Below are 19,613 nucleotides of genomic sequence, written 5' to 3'. Positions count from 1 at the left end.
TTTATTTTAATCTTAGCTTTTAATGCAGAAGTAAGCAAGCGAGAGAGAATAGGACAAACAGAATTCTCCTCCACTCTGACCTGGAAGTTCTCTGTCTTTGAATGGGTCATCAATTTCTGGGCTCCTTGATCTGGCATTGCTTTCACACACAGGGGTCTCGTATCTAGAAAGTAAAGAGATTTTTTTTAATGACCACCACCACACATTTGTAAGGTATGGATTTCAGTGAATCCATGGGGGCACCCATGTTTTATCCATGGGGGCACCCATGTTTTCTTCCCCAAACAATGCCCCTGGGAACAACACTATATCATTCTTAGGGCAAGCTAGATTTTCAAACTGCCTATCAGCTAGGATGTTGGGCTCAGCCAAGCCACAGGTTGGCTTTCAAGAAGAGGGAAGGGAGAGGAGACCTCAGACTACTTCATAAATCTAAGTAGCCCCCTGATCCAAACATTTTGGCGGGGGGGAGGCGGTCTCCCAGATCTCAGGATATTTCCATACCTTCACCCCTGAGAGCTGGAAAATAAGCTGGGTGAAACATTCACTGTTTTTAACTTTTGTAAACCACCCAGAGAGCTTCAGCTATGAGGTAATATAATAATAATAATAATAATAATAACAACAACAACAACAACAACAACAACAGCAACATCCTAGTTCTAGTGCAAAATACACAGTTCCTACGGGAATATTGTCTCTTAGGGCAATTATTATCCTGCTCCTGAGTGTTACCAGCTTTACACATGTGGAGGTGATAAGAGGGGACGGAGCATAAAAACTGTGCTGTGGGTGGGAAAAACAGAAGAATGGATCATGGTTGTTCCAGAAGAGGAGAGTCCATTTCTCCTAACTACACATTTTCCCCACGGCCAACTCTAAACAGCTGGAGAAGAAGGATGGAAGAATAGGAGTACCATGACATTCCCATCATCCACCCACAATTCTCCCAGAACGACTAGTGAACCAGAACACCCTCCTCAGCTGTATATCAATTAACTTTCCTCTCTCATACTTTCCAGCAATTAAGTATAGCAGCCAATATATAACATGGGTCCTTTGTTACACATGCATCTATGTAACATGTAATTAGCCCTTCAGCATGCCTTGACACATCCATGTCCACCCTCTTATTTGCCTCAGACACTTTGCTGCCTGAGGCAAAGAACAAGATGGTGCCCCTTCCTATTCCATGTATAGAAGCCAGCTGGACTGACAGTTGACTCTTACTTCGATACTGTCTATCAGTTAGTATCTTCCTCCACATGTGGAGGATGCTATCTGCCCTCTGGCATCTGTCACCAGAAGCAATCATCTTGCTCTGCCTAAGGGGAGGGCCAGCCCTGTTTCAGAGAATTTTCAGCATCTGAGAGACTCCTTTTCATCTACAAATCTCAGGATACATTTGTGAAGTTCCTGAAATTAAAACATTAGTAAAAGAGTATAAAAGCCATGCCAGTCTATACCGCTGCTTCTCATTACATGGGGAATCAACAGGGCACTAGATTACTACGTTCAGGAACTGAAGGCAAGAAGCAGGAGAAGAATCCAGATTCTGTGTTCTGCCATTTATAATTACAGTCTTTCACAGAATGCCAAAACTCAGGGAAAGATTACACAAGCTTGCAGAACCTACATGTTTGTTTCCCTATTAAGGTGGAAACTTCACATGTACACATGGAATCTCAAAGAAACCCCAAAGCTTTAATAAAATATGCATAACCACTTAAAATATGTATGCTTTAGATTAGCACCTGGCTGGTCTTAAACAATGGATTTTAAACCAGTTGTACTAGAGTTTAAAGTGGGGAACAGGTGAATCTTGAGGGGTTTTAAAAATCATATGTAAGCATCAGCATTTAGACACAGGGAAATTTAGAAGTGAAGACTCTATTATTTCTTTAACATCTAAGTAGGTCATGGGCCATTGCTCTTCTCTAGAAGACAAGGCAAAATCCTCTCTGCTCTGGACCCAGCTATGCTATTTACTAACAGGAAAATACTCCTGCAGACTAGAAAGATGGGGTGGGGTGGGGTGGGGCAGGGAGAGAATACAACAAGCCCTGAATTCTAAAACAGTGGTCTCCACCCCACCCCACGCCACATTTCACCTTCTAATACATAGGTGTAATTCAAAGAAAATGCTTCTTACCGGGTAGAGGTACCAGGTAGGGGGCGACCAGTGTCTACCAGAACACACCAGCAATATCCAGTGGACTGATGACACTGCACTGGCTTGTACAACCCTCCAGGAGCACATTCAGGGATAACAATCCCTTCTCGGGGGTTCTGGCTGGCCTCTTCAAGAGCACTTTGTCTCTCCTGGTCACATGAAATAACTTTCTCTGGAAAAGAAAGCATAGGGAGATCATGATCCATGACTGGTGATGCACGGTTCTTTTTTGACTTGGAGTTCCACGGCATGTACAGTTCGATTTGCACTTGCAAGCCAACCTGCAGACTTTTCTCCGAACTCCGTGAATTTTTTTCTGCATTTGTATACGTTTGTAGGATTTGTGCAAATTTCAGAGCAAATGTGCACAAATGACAGCCAAACAGGCACAAATTATGGCCGAATTTACGCAAGTTGCTCAGCAATTTGTGCGAATTCCAGAACCTGCAAAAGCTCATTCCACAATCAGGGTGCCACAGCGGAGAAAGCCCTCCGCCTAGTAGCCACCTGCCTCACTTCCTTTGGCAGGTTTCACCAGGTTCTCCATATATATTTCACCAGGTTCTCCATATATACAAATGACACCTGCTGAAATACCCTTTTCAATACAACTGTTAAAGATACAGGAGCCCTGTCCTCCTTTTCATATGGTCACCCTAGGTAAGCACAAGTACCCAAAATCCCATCTATGAGGATTTCTCCCAAATTTTCTTCTCTTTTAAACATTTTAAAAGCAATTTCTTTGTTTGAAATTGCTACCTAGATATTTATTAAAAAGTATCAGAGAAATCTACAAAAATGATACATTAAAAATAACTTCTAATTATGTGTACAAACATACACAAACCTAGAATATAACTTGATCAAGGTTGCAAAATGGAGGAGGGAGGAGAGATCATTTTTTTAAAAAAAATGAGACATTGGAAAAGCTCATTGGAAAAAAAGCTCAGGCCTCGACTGATATTTAAGCTGATTTCACATTTATGACAGGTTTTACTCTTTTTTTTCCTTTTTTTTTTTAATGGCAACTTCTCTCCTGCATACAAACAAGGACCCATTCAGTCAGAGGCCTCTGGGCGTCCTCACAAATCAATTACATCACAAGCTGCCAAATTACTGAAACTCCCTGCCTGACAGCAATTTACACCTTCGCTGTCAAGGTGAGGTGGGCCATTCGTTTACTCAGATGCAGAGAAAGACAGCCAAATAATCCCCTGTATCGTCTGCTCAGGTTTTTCATTCATTTATTTTATGCAACAAGAAATTGGGAGGGGAAGAACAAACAAAACAAAATGCTCTGGTGAAATCAAGAGCATTCCAGGGATAGTTACACCTAACTGTTCTCCAAGCTGAGATTCAAAGCAAAATGTTGAGTTGAAGTTCTAATTCTCTCACAAACATCAAAATAGGGAGCAAACCTGTCTGGACTACGCTATGTTAAATTGCAGATTAGGAATTGCATGGGTACATAGAACCTTATACATAGTCAAACCATTGCTCCATCTAGTCCATCGTTATTGACACTGGCCTGGTTTACACAATCACCCACAGCTTAAACAAACAATGGTGGCTTGTTTAAGTTGCAGCATGTCCCAGCATGTGCCAATCGCCATTTTAGAATTACTAGCCTGGGCACGGTTTGTAGTGTTGCCTGAACCCAGGTAGCATGGCTTTTGGTAGAGGAAGCAACTCTCAAATAACCCTAGATTAACCCTAGCCAGCGAGATCACATTACGCCAGTCCTTTTCCAGCTTCATTGGCTGCCAGTCCAGGTCCGGGCCCGATTCAAAGTGCTGGTATTGACATTTAAAGCCCTAAACGGTTTGGGGCCAGGTTATTTGAAGGAACGCCTCCTCCCATATGTACCTGCCCGGACCTTAAGATCATCCACAGGGGCCCTTCTCCGTGAGCCCCTGCCAAAGGAAGTGAGGCAGGTGGCTACTAGAAGGAGGTGGCTACTAGGAGGAGGGCACCTACACTGTACTGCTTTTGTCGCCAGCTGAAGACCTTTTTATTCACTCAGTATTTTAACACTTAATTTTAACTTAAATTTAAATTATACTGTTTTAACTCTGTATTTTAATCTTATAATCAACTTTGCTGTGTGGTTTTATCCTGGTTGCGCTTTTTATACTGTATTTTGTAATTGTGTTTTTAACCTGTTGGATGTTTTTTGTGGTTTTAGTTTTTGTGAACCGCCCAGAGAGCTTCGGCTATTAGGCGGTATAAAAATGTAATAAATAAATAAATAAATAAATAGATTGTTGTTGGGTTATTTGAGGTTTGTTTCCCCCTCCAACAAGGCATGATGCCTGGGTGGTTAATTAGGCAACCGACACACTTAAGCAGGCACTGACACACTTGTTCAGGCATGACGATCATCTGAACCAGGTCACTGACTGGAAGTGGTTTTCCAGGGTTTCCGGCAGGAGTTTTTTCAGCCCTATCTAGAAATGCTGGGGATTGAAACTGGTGCCTCCTGCATGCAAAGCAGATGCTCTGAGCTACAGCCTCTCCCCATTCCTCTCTTATGATTCCTCAGAAGGGTAGAACAGAACACTTCTCCATGGCGTGCTATCTTTCTAAATGCAGGAAATAGTTCTGTATGCATTCAGTCATGCTGGTGTCTACCTGCAATATGAACTGGTACAATCCAGTCTTTAAACCTTACTAAAATGAAGCCTCCTCCAGTTAACCCTTAAACATTTTTGTACATGAAACTACTTTTGATTCCTCATATGCCAGGATTTTGTCTTTAGACCCTTTTGGGGGTGGGGGGTGGGGAATCAAAGAAGTAACAGGCATTTCTGAGCCATCTGAACAGAAGTACAGGTAAGAGCACCTGCTGCTGGCTAGCTTGTCTGTTACACATCACAGCTTTTTGTAGGAAAGGCAAGGTACTGCTCCCTCTCAACTGCTTTGACAAATTATTCACAAAAAGTGAATAAAAGAATAAGGCACTGAACCAGGAATTTTGCATGTAGATATACCCTTATGCTATAGGAACAAACGCTGCATTACTAGGAAAACAGACAATTTGCACAAACTGTCATGGCAATAATTTTTTGAAGTAAAACATAGCTATACCCTGTACCCCTGTGACATCTGTTCATTAATAAGAGGGTCCAAATGCCAATGAGTAAATCAACCTGTGACAGGCACACAGGATTCTCTTTTTTAAAAAAGGAGTTGCAAATCAGTGTTCTCTTCTTAAAAGCAACTGTTACCACTTATTTAGGAAAAGGAGAAATAGAATGAAAATTAATGATTTTCTACACTAAAATTGATAGATATGTCTATCTTATGTAGAGAGAACAATGGTCAGGAGAAGGGGGTGCTGAGTGACAGACAACTTGGCCAGGTCAACGAGGCTGTGACCATCCTTAAAAGAATGATTATTATTATTATTTATTTATTTATATGGCACCATCAATGTACAGACTGTCACATTATCCTATTTTTGCTGTAACTGTTGACAGTCATCATGAAAGCAATCCAACAATACTGCCAACCCACTGCCACCGCTGAAGGAAGGCTGACCGGCCTTTGGGGAAATTAAAAAATCTTGATAGCATTTTCCAGCAAGAGGCAGGAGAAGCAAGATAACTGCTAGCAATCTCCTTTCAATCAGAGCCACTGAGCTCAAAAACACTGAACTGCTTTTATGCTCAGTGCAACTTCTACTCTTTAAACCATGTTTTGAATTAGCTCCTTTGAAGCTACAGACTAATTTATAAGGAGTCAAGACAGAGCATCAACAAGTATGGCTTATTTGTGAATCACTTTTTTCCTACTGAGATCTTTTTGTAATGTCGTTCATAGGGGTGTATTCATAGCGTCTCCAGCCTCTTGCAGTCTGAAGCATATAGATCATCTTTCCCTACAGATGTTTAATGATCGACAGAATAAGGCACTAAGACTATGAGACAGCCAGTGATTAGAAGGATGGTCCAGCAATGCCTGGCACAAACCGATGGAAAAAACAGGGGTCAGAGCAACTCCAAATAAAAATTGTGGCGTCTGGATTTGCTTAAGTTCTTGTTTGTAGAATAAAAGCTGCTTCAGTTAAACTCTAACTCCAATTTCCCAAACTCCACAAATCATTGTAGTAGAATACTAGCATAATGCTTTCACAGTAGGGGTGCCCTGATCGGGACCTCCAAGGAGGGTCTCCACAAATGGAACATTATACAAGAGCAGGTAGTCATTAAGGTATTCTAGGCCTAGACCATTTAGGTCTGTAAAAGGTCCAAAGCAGCATTTTATACTGGGCCTGGAGACTAAATGGAAATCAATAAAGATGTTGCAAGACAGGCATTATACATCAAAGTTTTAGTGCAATCAACTGACGAGCCTTTAATGCATGATGTCTGAAGAGTGTTCCCTTTCCATTAATAACACCAATATGTCTGTGGGAGCAATGCTTGTTGGAATTTCTTGTGCTAACTCAAGATTGTTTTGATGGTACTATATAAATAAATAAATAATAATAATAATAATCAACAGGATTCCATGAGCCACTACAGCAAAAATGGAGAGGCCATTCTTAGCCTGTTCTCCAAATTTTTGTGGATAATTGTAGCTGGGCAATATAAGAAGAGCCATGCTGGATCAGACCAAAAGCCTATGTCATGTAGCATTCTGTTCTCAGTGGCCAATCAGATGCCTATGAGAAGCCCACAACAGGACATGAATACAACAGCACTCACTCACTTGCGCTCCCCAGCAAATGGTATTCAGAGGATACTGCCTCTGATACTGGATGTAATATATAAACATAATGACTGGTAGCCATTTATAGCCTTATTCTCCATGGGTTGGATCCAACCCTTGTTCAACAGGACTTCCCCATTCTCACAACATCACAAATCATCCAACATTTCCATCAGAATTTATAACTCAGTTCCGTTTTATTGCTTTCAACACCAGGACATCATAATATAATTCAGGTTCCCATAAGTACATTCTCAAGTGTGCAGTCATACAGCTACTTCACAGCCACCATATAAAGATGTGTTAATAAAACATTTCACTTGACTCTTATGGCACTTCCAGCTGAGGCTTTTACTGTGCAATTTCCTTGCCTCGTTCATGGGATTTTATGGAGAGTCCTGATGACACCGTCTTCCTTTTTCCCCCCTACCACTTCTTCCATCTTTTTTCTTACCATGAAAAAAATCTGTTAAGGAAGGAGAGGTGGAAGAGCTGTACAATGCCATTTGATTGGAAGTGCTAGGAGTCACCTGTCTGGAAGCCTTTTTCGACCCACCCTTGCACAGAATTCAGACATTGGGAGATAAGATCTAGTCCAAAAGTCTCTTCCTCCTGGCCCTGTCATAACAAGGAATATGCAAGGAAGTTGCATTCTCTTTAAAGACTCTGCCAGGCTTCTCAGATTACAGAATCATAGAATAGTAGAGTTGGAAGGGACCTATAAGGCCATCGAGTCCAACCCCCTGCTCAATGCAGGACTCCACCCTAAATCTTACCTGACAGTTGTCCAGCTGCCTTGAATGCCTCTAGTGTGGGAGAGTCCACAACCTCCCTAGGTAACTGGTTCCATTGTCGTACTGCTCTAACAGTCAGAAAGTTTTTCCTGATGTCCAGCCGGAATCTGGCTTCCTGTAACTTGAGCCCGTTATTCCGTGTCCTGCACTCTGGGAGGATCAAGAAGAGATCCTGGCCCTCCTCTGTGTGACAACCTTTTAAGTATTTGAAGAGTGCTATCATGTCTCCCCTCAATCTTCTCTTCTCCAGGCTAAACATGCCCAGTTTACTGAGAGATTACTGAGAGATTGGAATGACAGTAGTGAGGGATCTGGATTTTACATTTTGTTGAAGGCATCATGCTTGTATCCAGGGGTGACCACATAGTTTTAAGAGAAACAGAATATTGGAAGGCTGCAATGACTGCTGACAGTTATATTTGAGGCTGAGTTGAAAGTTGCAGTTTTGCTTTCGATCTCAGGCCTCAGCTAGATATTTGGAGAGACATGGCTGACATCAAAAGCAGAAGCCCTGCCCCCATCTTCCTGGAGCATCTACTCCAGTTCTACTGTGCCCCCAAGACAATTGTGGCACCTAACACATGTCCCTCTTCATGTTTAAAAACCATGCTTTATTGCAAACTCCTTTTGTAACAGATTTTTTCTGTCGCGGAGGCTGTTATTGGCAGTATTAAGCTACTAAGGGAGCAGTCCTAAGCCCACCAGACAGTATCTGGGAGGCATAGGAAAGTTCAGTTTTCTGGCTCTGAGGTCAGACAGGGCTCCGACCTCCAAGCCAGGAAACCGCACTCCCCACCCCTCCTCCACATAGTCAGCGCAGAGAGAACCGTGTCGGAGATCTCTCCATGCTCAGAAAATGGAGTACAAAGATGGGGAAAAGGCGGAGTTCCCGGGGGTGTAGAGGAGAGGTGTGGAGACTGGGGCTGCTGCAATATGATGTATCCTATGGCAGCCCCAGCCTCCCTCCCCATTCAAGGTACCACTGCTAGATGGGCAAAATTGCCCATCTAGCAGAAATGCAGGGGAAGATGGCCTCTGCTGCCCTCCTGTCCTGCATTGGATACTTGGCAGCCTCAGAGTTTGGAGGCTACCGGATATCCACATAGGATTGCACCATAAGGACATTAAGCTAAAATAGGGTGGTATTTTGGCTCCACCCCTTTTGCCTTTGGCCCCACCCACACTGGGATGCTGCCCCTATGAGGTCTGAAATTAAATTTGGTCCTTGGGCTGAAAGAACTTCAATACTGTTGTCCTGGACACTTAACAGGGAAAGGGCAGGAGGAGTTGGAGATGGCAAGTTGACATCATTGATGGCAGCCAGATGCTCTCCTTAATTTCTAGTTCCAGCTTCAGTTAATAATTACATTGTTGTTGTTTAAAAGAAATGTTTTAGTCACCATTAGAGAGGGTGACACAGCCCATCTCAAATAGCAGGCTATGGGCCACTATTAAAAGGGAAATTATAAATTACTTAAAAACCAACAGTAAAAAAGAAAACATGTTTTACTACTTTATGTAGCACTGTTTGGATTTCCCCCCTCAGGCACTAAAATATTTCATCTTTGACAATAGCACATCGAGTGTGAAATGTTAAGGCTGGAGTATTCAAAAATGGAGACTTGTGTCAGCAGCTCAGATATTCAGCAGACACAGGATTTATGTTCATTCTGCCACAACATAGTAATTCCCCTTCCCCACCAAAGGAGCCCCCAACAACACCCCCCAGACTGACTAGCCTTCCCTTTAGTGTGAGAAACAGGTGTTCCCCCCTCCCTCCACAACTCCAAGCCTCCAAAGCATGGAAGCAGCAGGTGAGAAAAGAGAAAAAGCCTTCTCTTTACACTAACAGCAAAACACCAGCTGAGCAAACATCAGGAGGACTATATGCTTCAGTGTCCTTCTGTTCTTGCTAATTCCTAGACAAGAACACCTGCACTTCTCATGACATACCATCTAGGGTCGGATAGAAATCATTGAAATATTTCCATTTTTCAAAAGACAAATAGATGTACGGAACTAGCACACAGCCACACCAAAGAACTTGATTTCTGCATGTGAGTGCTAACTACATGGGCTTCTATAAACTGTTCCCATATGAATTATACTTCGATGTACCACTGTTTCCCTGGCCCACCATTATGGACCTAATTTAACTTCAGTCAGGCCTCAGCCCCAAAACCTATTTTCCACTCCAGAGCTCATCTCTAGAAAATATGAAGCAATCCCAATATCTGTGCATACGAAGGAAGAGTGCATTTGCCTCACCACAGGCCTCCACAGCCCACCCGCCCACATCTGGAGTAAGGAAAGAAACAAAGGCTCCCAGGTCAGAGGGTATTATTTCCAGGCAGACTTGAACCTCAGCACTTCTGTGGCAGCAACTTAGCCACTACTTAATTGAGCTACACTATCCACAGTGGTGGAGGAATTTGACCCTTTTAGTTTTTATCCTAACCCCAATAGCAATCCATGGGCTCTCAGCAAAGTGCTTTGACATTTCATCCTTTGACACCTTGCTCCCCTGTCACCTTGCGTCTTTCTCTCCCCCCACCCCCTCATCTCCATGTGCCTAAACAGCAGCTATGGGGGATGCTGTTCTGACTTTGTGCTTGGAGTCATTTGTTTTCTTTCTTTGGAGGTAGGGGAGAGACTGAATTCTTTGTGAATGATTTATCACATGGCAGCGGGAGCAAACCTCATTTATTTGTCTAGCTGCATATGGTTTTAGCACCTATGATTGCACGCTGATTATTATACGGCGTTATTTTTCCCAATTGTATACTTTACACCTTTTCATAAGGTTAGATTAACTGGTTCCCAGCGGCATATTATTCATTACTTTGTTTGCTAGCTGTCTGGAAGGGCTTTGGCTCTTCCATCATTCCTTCCCTTACTTCAACCATACCTGCCTCCAGACAAGTCAGCTTAAAGCTTATATCCACCAATGATCCACCACACTAGTTCTAATTGGAAATTAGATTTGCCATCAAAAAAAATTTAAACAGGGTCATATATTGTTTTTCCATCACTTCCAATAAAAATGCTGGCATCCATTCCAAAACATGTCATGCTTGCAATGAATCTGCTTACAACTAATGCTTACATAAGCAAGCATTATGTCTTCTAGTGGTATTTACATTCTCTTGAATTTGAAGCCTTTCACACTAAGCTTCTATATTTTTAATCTCTTTGAGCCAAATAATTTGTATACTTGTAATACAGTATTCTCTTTTGCACCAAATCAAATCCATTCTTGCAAACTCAATACACACATGAAAACAAAATCATCGGTATCATTTTGTTATTTTAACCCACTTACACCAAACTATTATTAATCTGATGACTAAAACATGCATGTGCAACAATAACTGTTTGTGTGAATATTGCAAAGCTTATGAGGCAGTCGGTCTATGCACAAAACAAGCAGAAGAAGAAGAAGAAGAAGAAGAAGAAGAAGAAGAAGAAGAAGAAGAAGAAGAAGAAGAAGAAGAAGAAGAAGAAGTAGTAGTAGTAGTAGTAGTAGTAATAGTAGTAGTTTTCAGTGAAGGTAGCCCAATTGGAATTTGGTAAAATTTGAATATTTGGATGGAATTTTTTTTGCAGACAATTATTGCTTGAGTAACGGAAAACAGAATTGTGCCTGTGAGTTTTGCACAAAGCTTATTTCTAAACTTCTAGGCAAGATCCAAGCAAGTAGATAAGACCTTCTGGAGCCAAAAAAAAAGAGAAACAGCAGATAAAAGCAGGTATACCGGCCACCGCATTTCTTAAAGCTGTTCTGGAATTGGAAATTGCATATATTTCAGTAGGTTTCCCCCTGTTTAAAAGTCTAAGATTTGGGCGCAAAAAGGAAATAAGGGAAAATAGCAGGAACATTTCATGAACTCTCATTTGGCATTGAAATGTGAATAGAGCAATTACAGATTGGTAAACTGCCCAGCGAGCTTCGGCTATTGGGCGGTATAAAAATGCAATAAATAGATAAATAAAACAGGAACTAACTACAATTCTGTGTGTGATTAAATTCAGGGGAATTCTTTAGCTAAGCCCTACGTAAAAAAAAGTAGGATTCATCCACTGGTTTTCCCTCCAGGGTTCTAGATAGGGGTGTTTTTATTTTGAAAATAACTGTTAAAATGTATTTTCTAATGTTATATTATTGCAACCCACTCTGGGCTTTGGAGGACAGGGGAGAGAATCTCTAAGTGAAATAATGGTGACTGCGTTAGGAACAAGGTGGCCACTTATACCTCACCGAAAAAGAAGAATGCATCACTCAAACAAAGGGGGGGGGCATGTGTTACATTAAAAAAATCCATATGCTGATTTGTGTGTATAGATACATATTTAGAAATAACTGCTATAATTTTAATAGAAATGCAATATATCACACCATAGTGAGGGAAACTGTGATTAGGTGTCCTGTGTGCCTCTTTAGTCCTATTGCGCACGGGCTAACTGTTGATGGGTACCTTCAAGGCCCCAGCTGCTCTCCCTCCTCATGGTTCTTTGTCTTTTAAACCGAACTTTGACAGGACAGCGCTCCCAATAGATGGCACCTTCAAACATGAGAGTGTCCTAATTGGGGAGGCTTTGGCAACAAAGGTTTCTGTGGAACAGAAGTTAATCAGTGTATTAGCCTGACCACTAACTGGTATCAAATTGGAAAAATTGGGTGACTACAGCAAATAGCACATAAATGGATTAGATGCAAGGGCCAGCTGATGCGATTTCAGGATCGCAAATTACTAGTTCTGCTACATGTGCACAAAACAGAAATAAAGGCTCAAACCATCAGATTAGCACAATTAAAATTCACTATGCAGTACTGAAAGTACAACTGCCCCCTTAGCATTTGTATCCTCTCTTTGGTACTTACTGACTGAGGCCTTAGCTAGACCTAAGGTTTATCCCGGGATCTTCCCGGAGTCATCCCTGTTCATGTCAATGACACACAGGATAACCCGGGAGCAGGCAGGGACGACCCCGGGATAAACCTTAGGTCTAGCTCCTTCCTATTTCTATTTAGGAATTTCATATCTACATGGAGATTCCAAGCCCTAGAAGTGGTATAGCTCTGGCTGGGAAACTATTTGAGGTTGTGGGCCTTCAATCTAACCTCCTTGATGGAAGAAAGAGACCACATTATAATGGCTTGGGACTCCATGTATACATAAGATACCATTTGCTTTCTTCAAAGCAGTATAGTACTCCACCCATTCGCTTGCCATTGATTTTTAGAAATGCTTGAGGGCTCTTTGCATGCTCGTGTGTGCGCTGCCGCCTAGCCTCTTGGCATGCTGGATGTAGGTGAGCCCAGCTGCTCCCCATAAGCAAGCTTCAACTTGTTCTTCCCCTCGGCCCTTATCCCAGCTGCCCTAAAGTGCAAGCAAACTCTTTCCTAAAAATTAGAACAGTAATGCCACTTCCACGGATGGAAGGGCTCTGCAAAGTTGATCAGCTCACCTTAGTTTCTCTTCCCTTAACCATCAATACTTCAAGCCCAATTACAGAGAGTCATGGGAGTTTATTTGAAAAGAACAGTTACAATTTATTTAGCAAGTTAAAACGAACCAGAACCATGGCTTTTAGACAATTGCTGAAGGTGTGTCGGAACTGGCACACTAAGCCATAGCAGGCTAAGCCTTTCATGATTCTCCAATATCTGCCTAGTCCTGGAGACTCCAGACGAAATACAGTTTACTCTATAGCTTTGTTTTCATCCCCAAAAGCCTCACAGCTTTCCCATACCTTGTTGGTTGTCCTATAACATCTTTGTTAATCTTCCCAGTAAGTTTCCACTGTATTTACATCATTATAACCCACTGCAAGCAGTGCAACCATCACCTCCTATCTCAGCCATCATTCAGGTCTACTGACCAGGTGGGCTCCATGTTACTTGCCTTGTTTTCAAACACCCTTCCAATGCATTGTAGCATGTGCAGTCAAACCCACCATGAATCATTCTTCTTTTTAAGGGAGTCCACAAGGTAGCAAAGAAATTCCAACATGACTGAAGGTTGGGAACATCTTCACGAGATGCCATGAAAACTGACCCCCAAGTAAAGATCCAATGTTTGAATTTGCATGTGCTTAGTTAACATTAGAGTAAAAGTTCTCTGTCTATTAACAACTTTAGATTATAAAGGTGCTCAGATGATTTCTGGGTGCCAAGGCAGAACATAATCAAGTCATATAGTGTTGGCATATACCTAAGGGATAGCTTGTAGAAATAAACAGCAAAGCTGAGTTGATTTTTTTTTTAAGACAAACACATACAAACCTGTCTTCAGCTGCTAACCTTAATAGATTACTCATTCTTCCTTTCAAATAACGTCATGTACAAACCACTAGTCACTGCAAAGTATTTACTTGACTGCTACTGCTGGCCTTCCCTGAACTGTTTATATTTCCATTTATCCACTCATTACATCATCATGCGGTTTTCTTAAAAGGTTGACAGTGTAGAATGACTACATGGGCGGAATCTCCTTTTACCCAAAACCAAAACTTCATAGTACAAAGGGTTTGGGTAAAGCCTTGCAGCAAAACAGCCATTACATAACCCTTTTGCTGAAATTGTGTTCTAAGACCGATTCCATGTTACCAGATGTCAGAAGAAGAACTCAATTCAGCCTGCAAGCTGCTAAGAAGCGTCAAACAGGGCAGTGCTCATACCAATTAATGGCCTCTCCTAAACTACCATAGAGATGGCAGAGAAAACATCAAGATTCCATTGGTTTACTTCACTTAATATTCCTCCCCTTGTAATCCAGTTTTCTCAAGTACCCAAGGAATGACTAGAGCCAAAATCTGAGACCAGCTCAAAGATCTGTTCTCATCACTATGAGCCATTTGACCAATGGAAGTTACCAGCAACATTTTATGCTGATCATATGAATTCTCTAGGGATTTTATTAGCTATGGTTAAAATGCCTGTAACAAGTCCCAGAGCCACATGCCTCCCAATGTCATCAAGGTTAGTCATTCTCTGGAACCATAGTACCTGCTTTGGATTTTCTAATCCTTCACAAAGTACATAGCCTAAATAAGGAAGGACATAGTTAACTCAAAATAACACTGTTACTACAACAACTGAGAACTAATAATGTTTAAATAATTCAATTAGATTTGGGAAAACAATCACATTCTTCAATCCAGCTCTGGCTTTGATGCCAGATTCTTAATCTTTTGAACACTCACAAAACCATTTTTGGACTGGGCTTTAATCTAAAGAAGCATGTATGCACTTCGTAAAATTATATGTATGTAGGTTTAGAAGTTGTGCTATGGAATTCCCCAAATTGCTCTACAGTCTCCTGAGGCTTTTTTGTTAAGGGATCTGGCACAAGAAAAAATTAAGGAGAATCTGAGACTGCCACTTACAATGGCATTTGTGGTGTCGTTGTTGTCGTCCCCCCACAAACACCCATTTCCCCTTAAACCGTTCTTTCTAGGGGCAGCTTCTGAATAGTGTGTGAGAGGCCCTTTGGATCACAGCTCTGGCAACCAAATCTGAAATTGAGCAATAAGATCTTGAATAACAGTGGATATCTTATCTTCCAAAAGTGCACAGCAGTCAGGGAAGTTATTTTGCAATAAACAGATTTTCTCAGATAATATTTGAGTCTTGCTTGATCATGAGTGACAATGTTGAATGTTGTGGTGCAAAGTCATGGTCCAATGGGCCATCATTTATAATATGCTTCACTGGACTCTGGAATACTTTTCCAAGGGACGAAGGTAGACATTTTAAAATAAAAATAACTAAACCAACACTTTATGCTGTAGGAAAAAAACCCTTCATTTCTTTTGAGCAATATGGTTCATGTGAACGGATGTATTTTACGGTTAAAACTTCTGTGATTCTTTTACATGCAGCAAGAGGGTTGCAAAATAAATTGACATCTCCTTAAATTTAGAAACTTTAATTCTACTCCAGAGAAGCAACAAGAGGCACACAAATTTTAAGAAAAACAGAAACTGACTTATAGCTACAAAACTAGCTACAAATCTTAAAATGGAAAACATGATGAAATCAGCAGGGAACTAAAGCTGATAGGCAAAAGTTACCTTTTACATCAAACATTTCTACTAATTTTCAGTGTCCTGGTACAAAGTGATCAAGAATAATTCATCTCACTGTGAAGCATAATATGGCTGGAAAGCCAACATTTAAAAGATGTTTCATCATTTAAAAGATGAAGATTGGTTACAATCCTGCACCCAGCTAGGCTGCTTAAATCCCATTGAAGTCAACGGAACTTGTGCTCAGAACGTAGCCATTGGCATAAAGGCTGCATTTCAGTGTTGAACACTGAATTAATTGGAATGAGCACTTCCCTGTTTGATGCTTCTTAGCAGCTTGCAGCCAGAATGTTAGTCACTTAAGAATGATACATGTCAATGGGTCTTCTCTAAGTAGGACTAACAATGGAAACAGATGACAGCAACTGTAGAACATATCTATGGGTATGTTCACAAATGAAAGAACATATTTTTCCAAAGAGTGTGATCACAGAAATGGCTGCTTGTTCACCATGTATACTGCCCAATTTATAGTTACTTTTCTTTATATACTTAAGTACCTGCCTATGTGATCATGGAGGGAAATTGAACAGCATGAAATAGTCTTGAATTTAGAATACTAATGGTTGTCCTGTAGGGACATCGCTGTAGTGTTCAGTGATAGCTCATTTCAACTCATAAGTAGCCAACATCAATTTTTGTTCCAATTCTGCAGCCAAATTTTAAACTGATTATTGTCGCATAATAAAATATGTGACTGTCAACAGACACTGGTTTTCTTAGGGCTCAGCTACACCAAGCAGGATATTCCACTATGAAAGCGGTATGAAAGTGGTATATAAAAGGCAGGAGCCATACTACTGCTTTATAGTGGTGTTGAAGTGCTCTGACAACTGCCAGGGCCCATTGACACAGACCATATACCACTTTCATACCACTATATCCTGTTTAGTCTGGCTCTTATATAGTGCTTTTATAGTGGAATATCCTGCTTGGTGTAGATGAGCCCTTAGTCCAAGAATGGAGGTTGCAAGTGTCCTTCTCAAAGGTGCTCTATAAAATATATCCACTTTTCAGCTTTTTATTCTGAATTCAGTCTCTGGAACTGCAAGTTTCAACTGGTATCAGATACAAGAAACACTATACTACCACAGTCAAGACTGTTGAGAGATTAAACATGATCTTTTTTGATAATGAGGTTTATTGAGTATAGATTTATTTGTTTAGTATATATTTAGTTTAGCTAAGCCAAGTGTCCCATCACATGTACCCTAGCTGCTTTTGAGTGCACGTGAAAAGAATCTCCAAAGCAAGTTATACCATAAAGCCAAAAAATCAAAAACAGTAGAAAAAATATAAAATATATTAGTTAAAGTGTTTTTCTAGTTGTGACTCTGGATTTTGTATTATTATTGTTATTGTTATTAATGAATAGAACAATAATTGCAATCAAGAAATATAAAGGATGGTGAGAAAAAAAATTATAACCACTCCACCTAAACTTTATTCCTTTTTTAAAAAGCCCGCATTACCTGAATTTTTCATACTAGAGCTGTTCAGTTTCGAATCTTTGATGACCAAGTGCTTAATCCAAAGTGTGGGAGCTGTGATTTCTGAAAAGCAAGGACAGGGGTCTTTAAAAGAATACATGTAATATATGTATTTAATAAACAGAGTGACATTTTTGTATTAATAAAGTGATGTTTCCTCAGAGGAGCTTCATCTTTGCTTTGCTACAATTATGGAGCTGTAAAGCCCTCTTGCACAAGAGGAAGACTGCATGCAGCAGTTTGGATCCAGCTGTGGTTGACAGGAAAGGATGTCTTTAATACTTTCTTTTTAATTTCCTATACCACACGAGAGCTAAAACAGTTTCCGAATTATGATTTGCCCTCTTTTTCTCCCAGGTTAAGAGTGCTGAGCATTAATATCATTACTTCGCAGATTAGCTGACTGAAGTTTCAAGCTCTTCGTCCAGGTCTGCTCTAAGAGCAGTGCGAACAAGAGCATCTCAGAAGCGCACATGGTTGACATTGCGCTCATAGGCTGAGAGCTCCTAAGTAAAGGCATCATTTGTGGCAACTGGTTCCCCAGGTACTCCATCAGCTGTGGTGCGGCTGGTGACTCCGAGTGGGGTGGGGAAGTCCTTTTGGTAGTGGCATGCTATGGAATACCCTCCCCAGAGAAGCTGACTAGTGCATACTTCAATGTCCTTCCATCACCAAGTGAAGACCTCCCCATTTTTTTCATTCTTTCTGTAGCATTTAAAATCCATTTTAACTCTTATGTTTGATCCTCCGCTCCTTATTTTGTTTTGTTCTTCATTTGTTTTAATGCGGCAACACATTTTATTACATTACTCATTTTATGATCACTGTTTTAATTTGTAAGCCTCCCCGAGAACCTTTTGTTGTAAGGCAGCCTAAGCATATTAAAATGCATACACTCAAGACTGCTATGATCTGTACAATAACAGCAGATGTCTTTTCAAGCTTGAAGCACTGCAAAAACATGCAAAAAGAAGGGCCAATTACTTATTAAATGCAAATGTGTTTAGCAAACCCCCAATGTCCATTCCCATGCCCCAAAAGTTTGAGTCATTAATGCTCTTTTGACACAATGTGACTAACAGGTACAAGGAGTTTATGACAAATAATGAGGAGGAAAAGCAGGAATTTGCAAACTTATCTATCAACAAGAGTTCCTCTAGCACCTTATTAAACTGGAAGTGTGCAGACATTGGGTAAACTACTTTTGGACCAATTCATCTTCCCAAAAGATCATGCTGGTTGACACTTTAGAGCAGCTTTTCCCAACCTGGCACTCCCATGCTAACTGGGGTGATGGAGGTTGTAGTCCGACACACATGGAGAGTGTCAAGTTAAGAAAGGGGGCCACACAGGAAAGAGGAAAAATATTCTGATACAGATTTGCTTGAAATAAAGTTATTGTGGGTTGAATATTAAAACAAAAATACACTTTATATCAAAAAAACACTGGCCAGAGGTGTGTAAGAGAATAGAATCTTTGCTTTACTTCAAAAAAAAAGTATGAAAGTAAGAATTTAGTTGGGGAGGAAATTAGGAAATGATACTAACATAAAAACACACTCTCTGAATTCTTCAGATTGCATGCTGAAAAGAAAAACAATATTTAGAGGAAAGAGGAGAGCAATTATTAAAACCAAAGCACAGCAAGGTAATTTGGATTTGTTTCCCAACATCAATACTCCAATCTGCGGAACCTGGTGCAAGTTACTCAGGCTCAGTCTTTCAAGAATGCATGTTAATTGCAAGTGTTTTGGGGTTTGGTAGGTGTTCAAGGGTGGGGGGGAAAACCCAAAGCCCTAATTGTCAAAGCTGCAGATGATAATGGCAGCACAGATCTATAATACGTTTAGTTCAGCAGTTCTACCTATTAATTCTGTTTCCATGGGTTGACTGAACAAGCACACATTATTTTTGCAAAACTGGTCACCTTAAAAAAAAAACCCACTTTAGTGCAACTTAAATCATGTATATCTCACCCTTTTAAAAAATGATGGATATCATGAGAAGTTTTAAAAGGAGCTGAATCACAAATCCACAAATTTTGTAGTAAGCCTAGTTATTCCTATTTCATATTGGGGGGTGGGACCCATTAAGTATAGTGAGAGAAAATGCAGCATGAATGGGGCATGTAGTTCAGGAGAAGCAAGGCCTGGATTTCCACCAAAACATCTGAATAATTGTCTCAATTTTGTAAAGGTAGGATGAGGTGGGAATATTCTGGCAACGTTTATTTTTCATCAGTATTGAAACCAACCATCTAGAGCAGAGATGCAGGACCTCCAGTGTGTCTTGGGAATTGTCCCCTTCCCCGCCCCCACCCATCTCACTGCCTTCCTCTTGATCACCAGACTT

At 40.8% G+C, this 19,613-nt stretch overlaps 1 protein-coding gene across 1 annotated transcript in view; it reads right to left on the bottom strand.

Moving 5' to 3' along the window:
* Positions 1-19,613, bottom strand: part of SMOC1 (SPARC related modular calcium binding 1) — a 124,327-nt gene that overhangs the window by 14,666 nt on the left and 90,048 nt on the right. The window contains exons 7-9 of the mRNA XM_063118436.1: positions 17,244-17,324; positions 2,153-2,345; positions 81-163 (exon numbers count right to left, since the gene is read on the bottom strand). Coding sequence (XP_062974506.1) covers positions 81-163; positions 2,153-2,345; positions 17,244-17,324 — 357 coding nt within the window. The remainder of the gene's footprint in view (positions 1-80; positions 164-2,152; positions 2,346-17,243; positions 17,325-19,613) is intronic.

This window comes from Elgaria multicarinata, chromosome 2 (genome assembly GCF_023053635.1).
Source record: "Elgaria multicarinata webbii isolate HBS135686 ecotype San Diego chromosome 2, rElgMul1.1.pri, whole genome shotgun sequence".
NCBI classification, from domain to species: domain Eukaryota; kingdom Metazoa; phylum Chordata; class Lepidosauria; order Squamata; family Anguidae; genus Elgaria; species Elgaria multicarinata.
The sequence above is the reverse complement of the archived record's forward strand: the minus strand, read 5'-3'. Positions and strand labels throughout refer to the sequence as shown.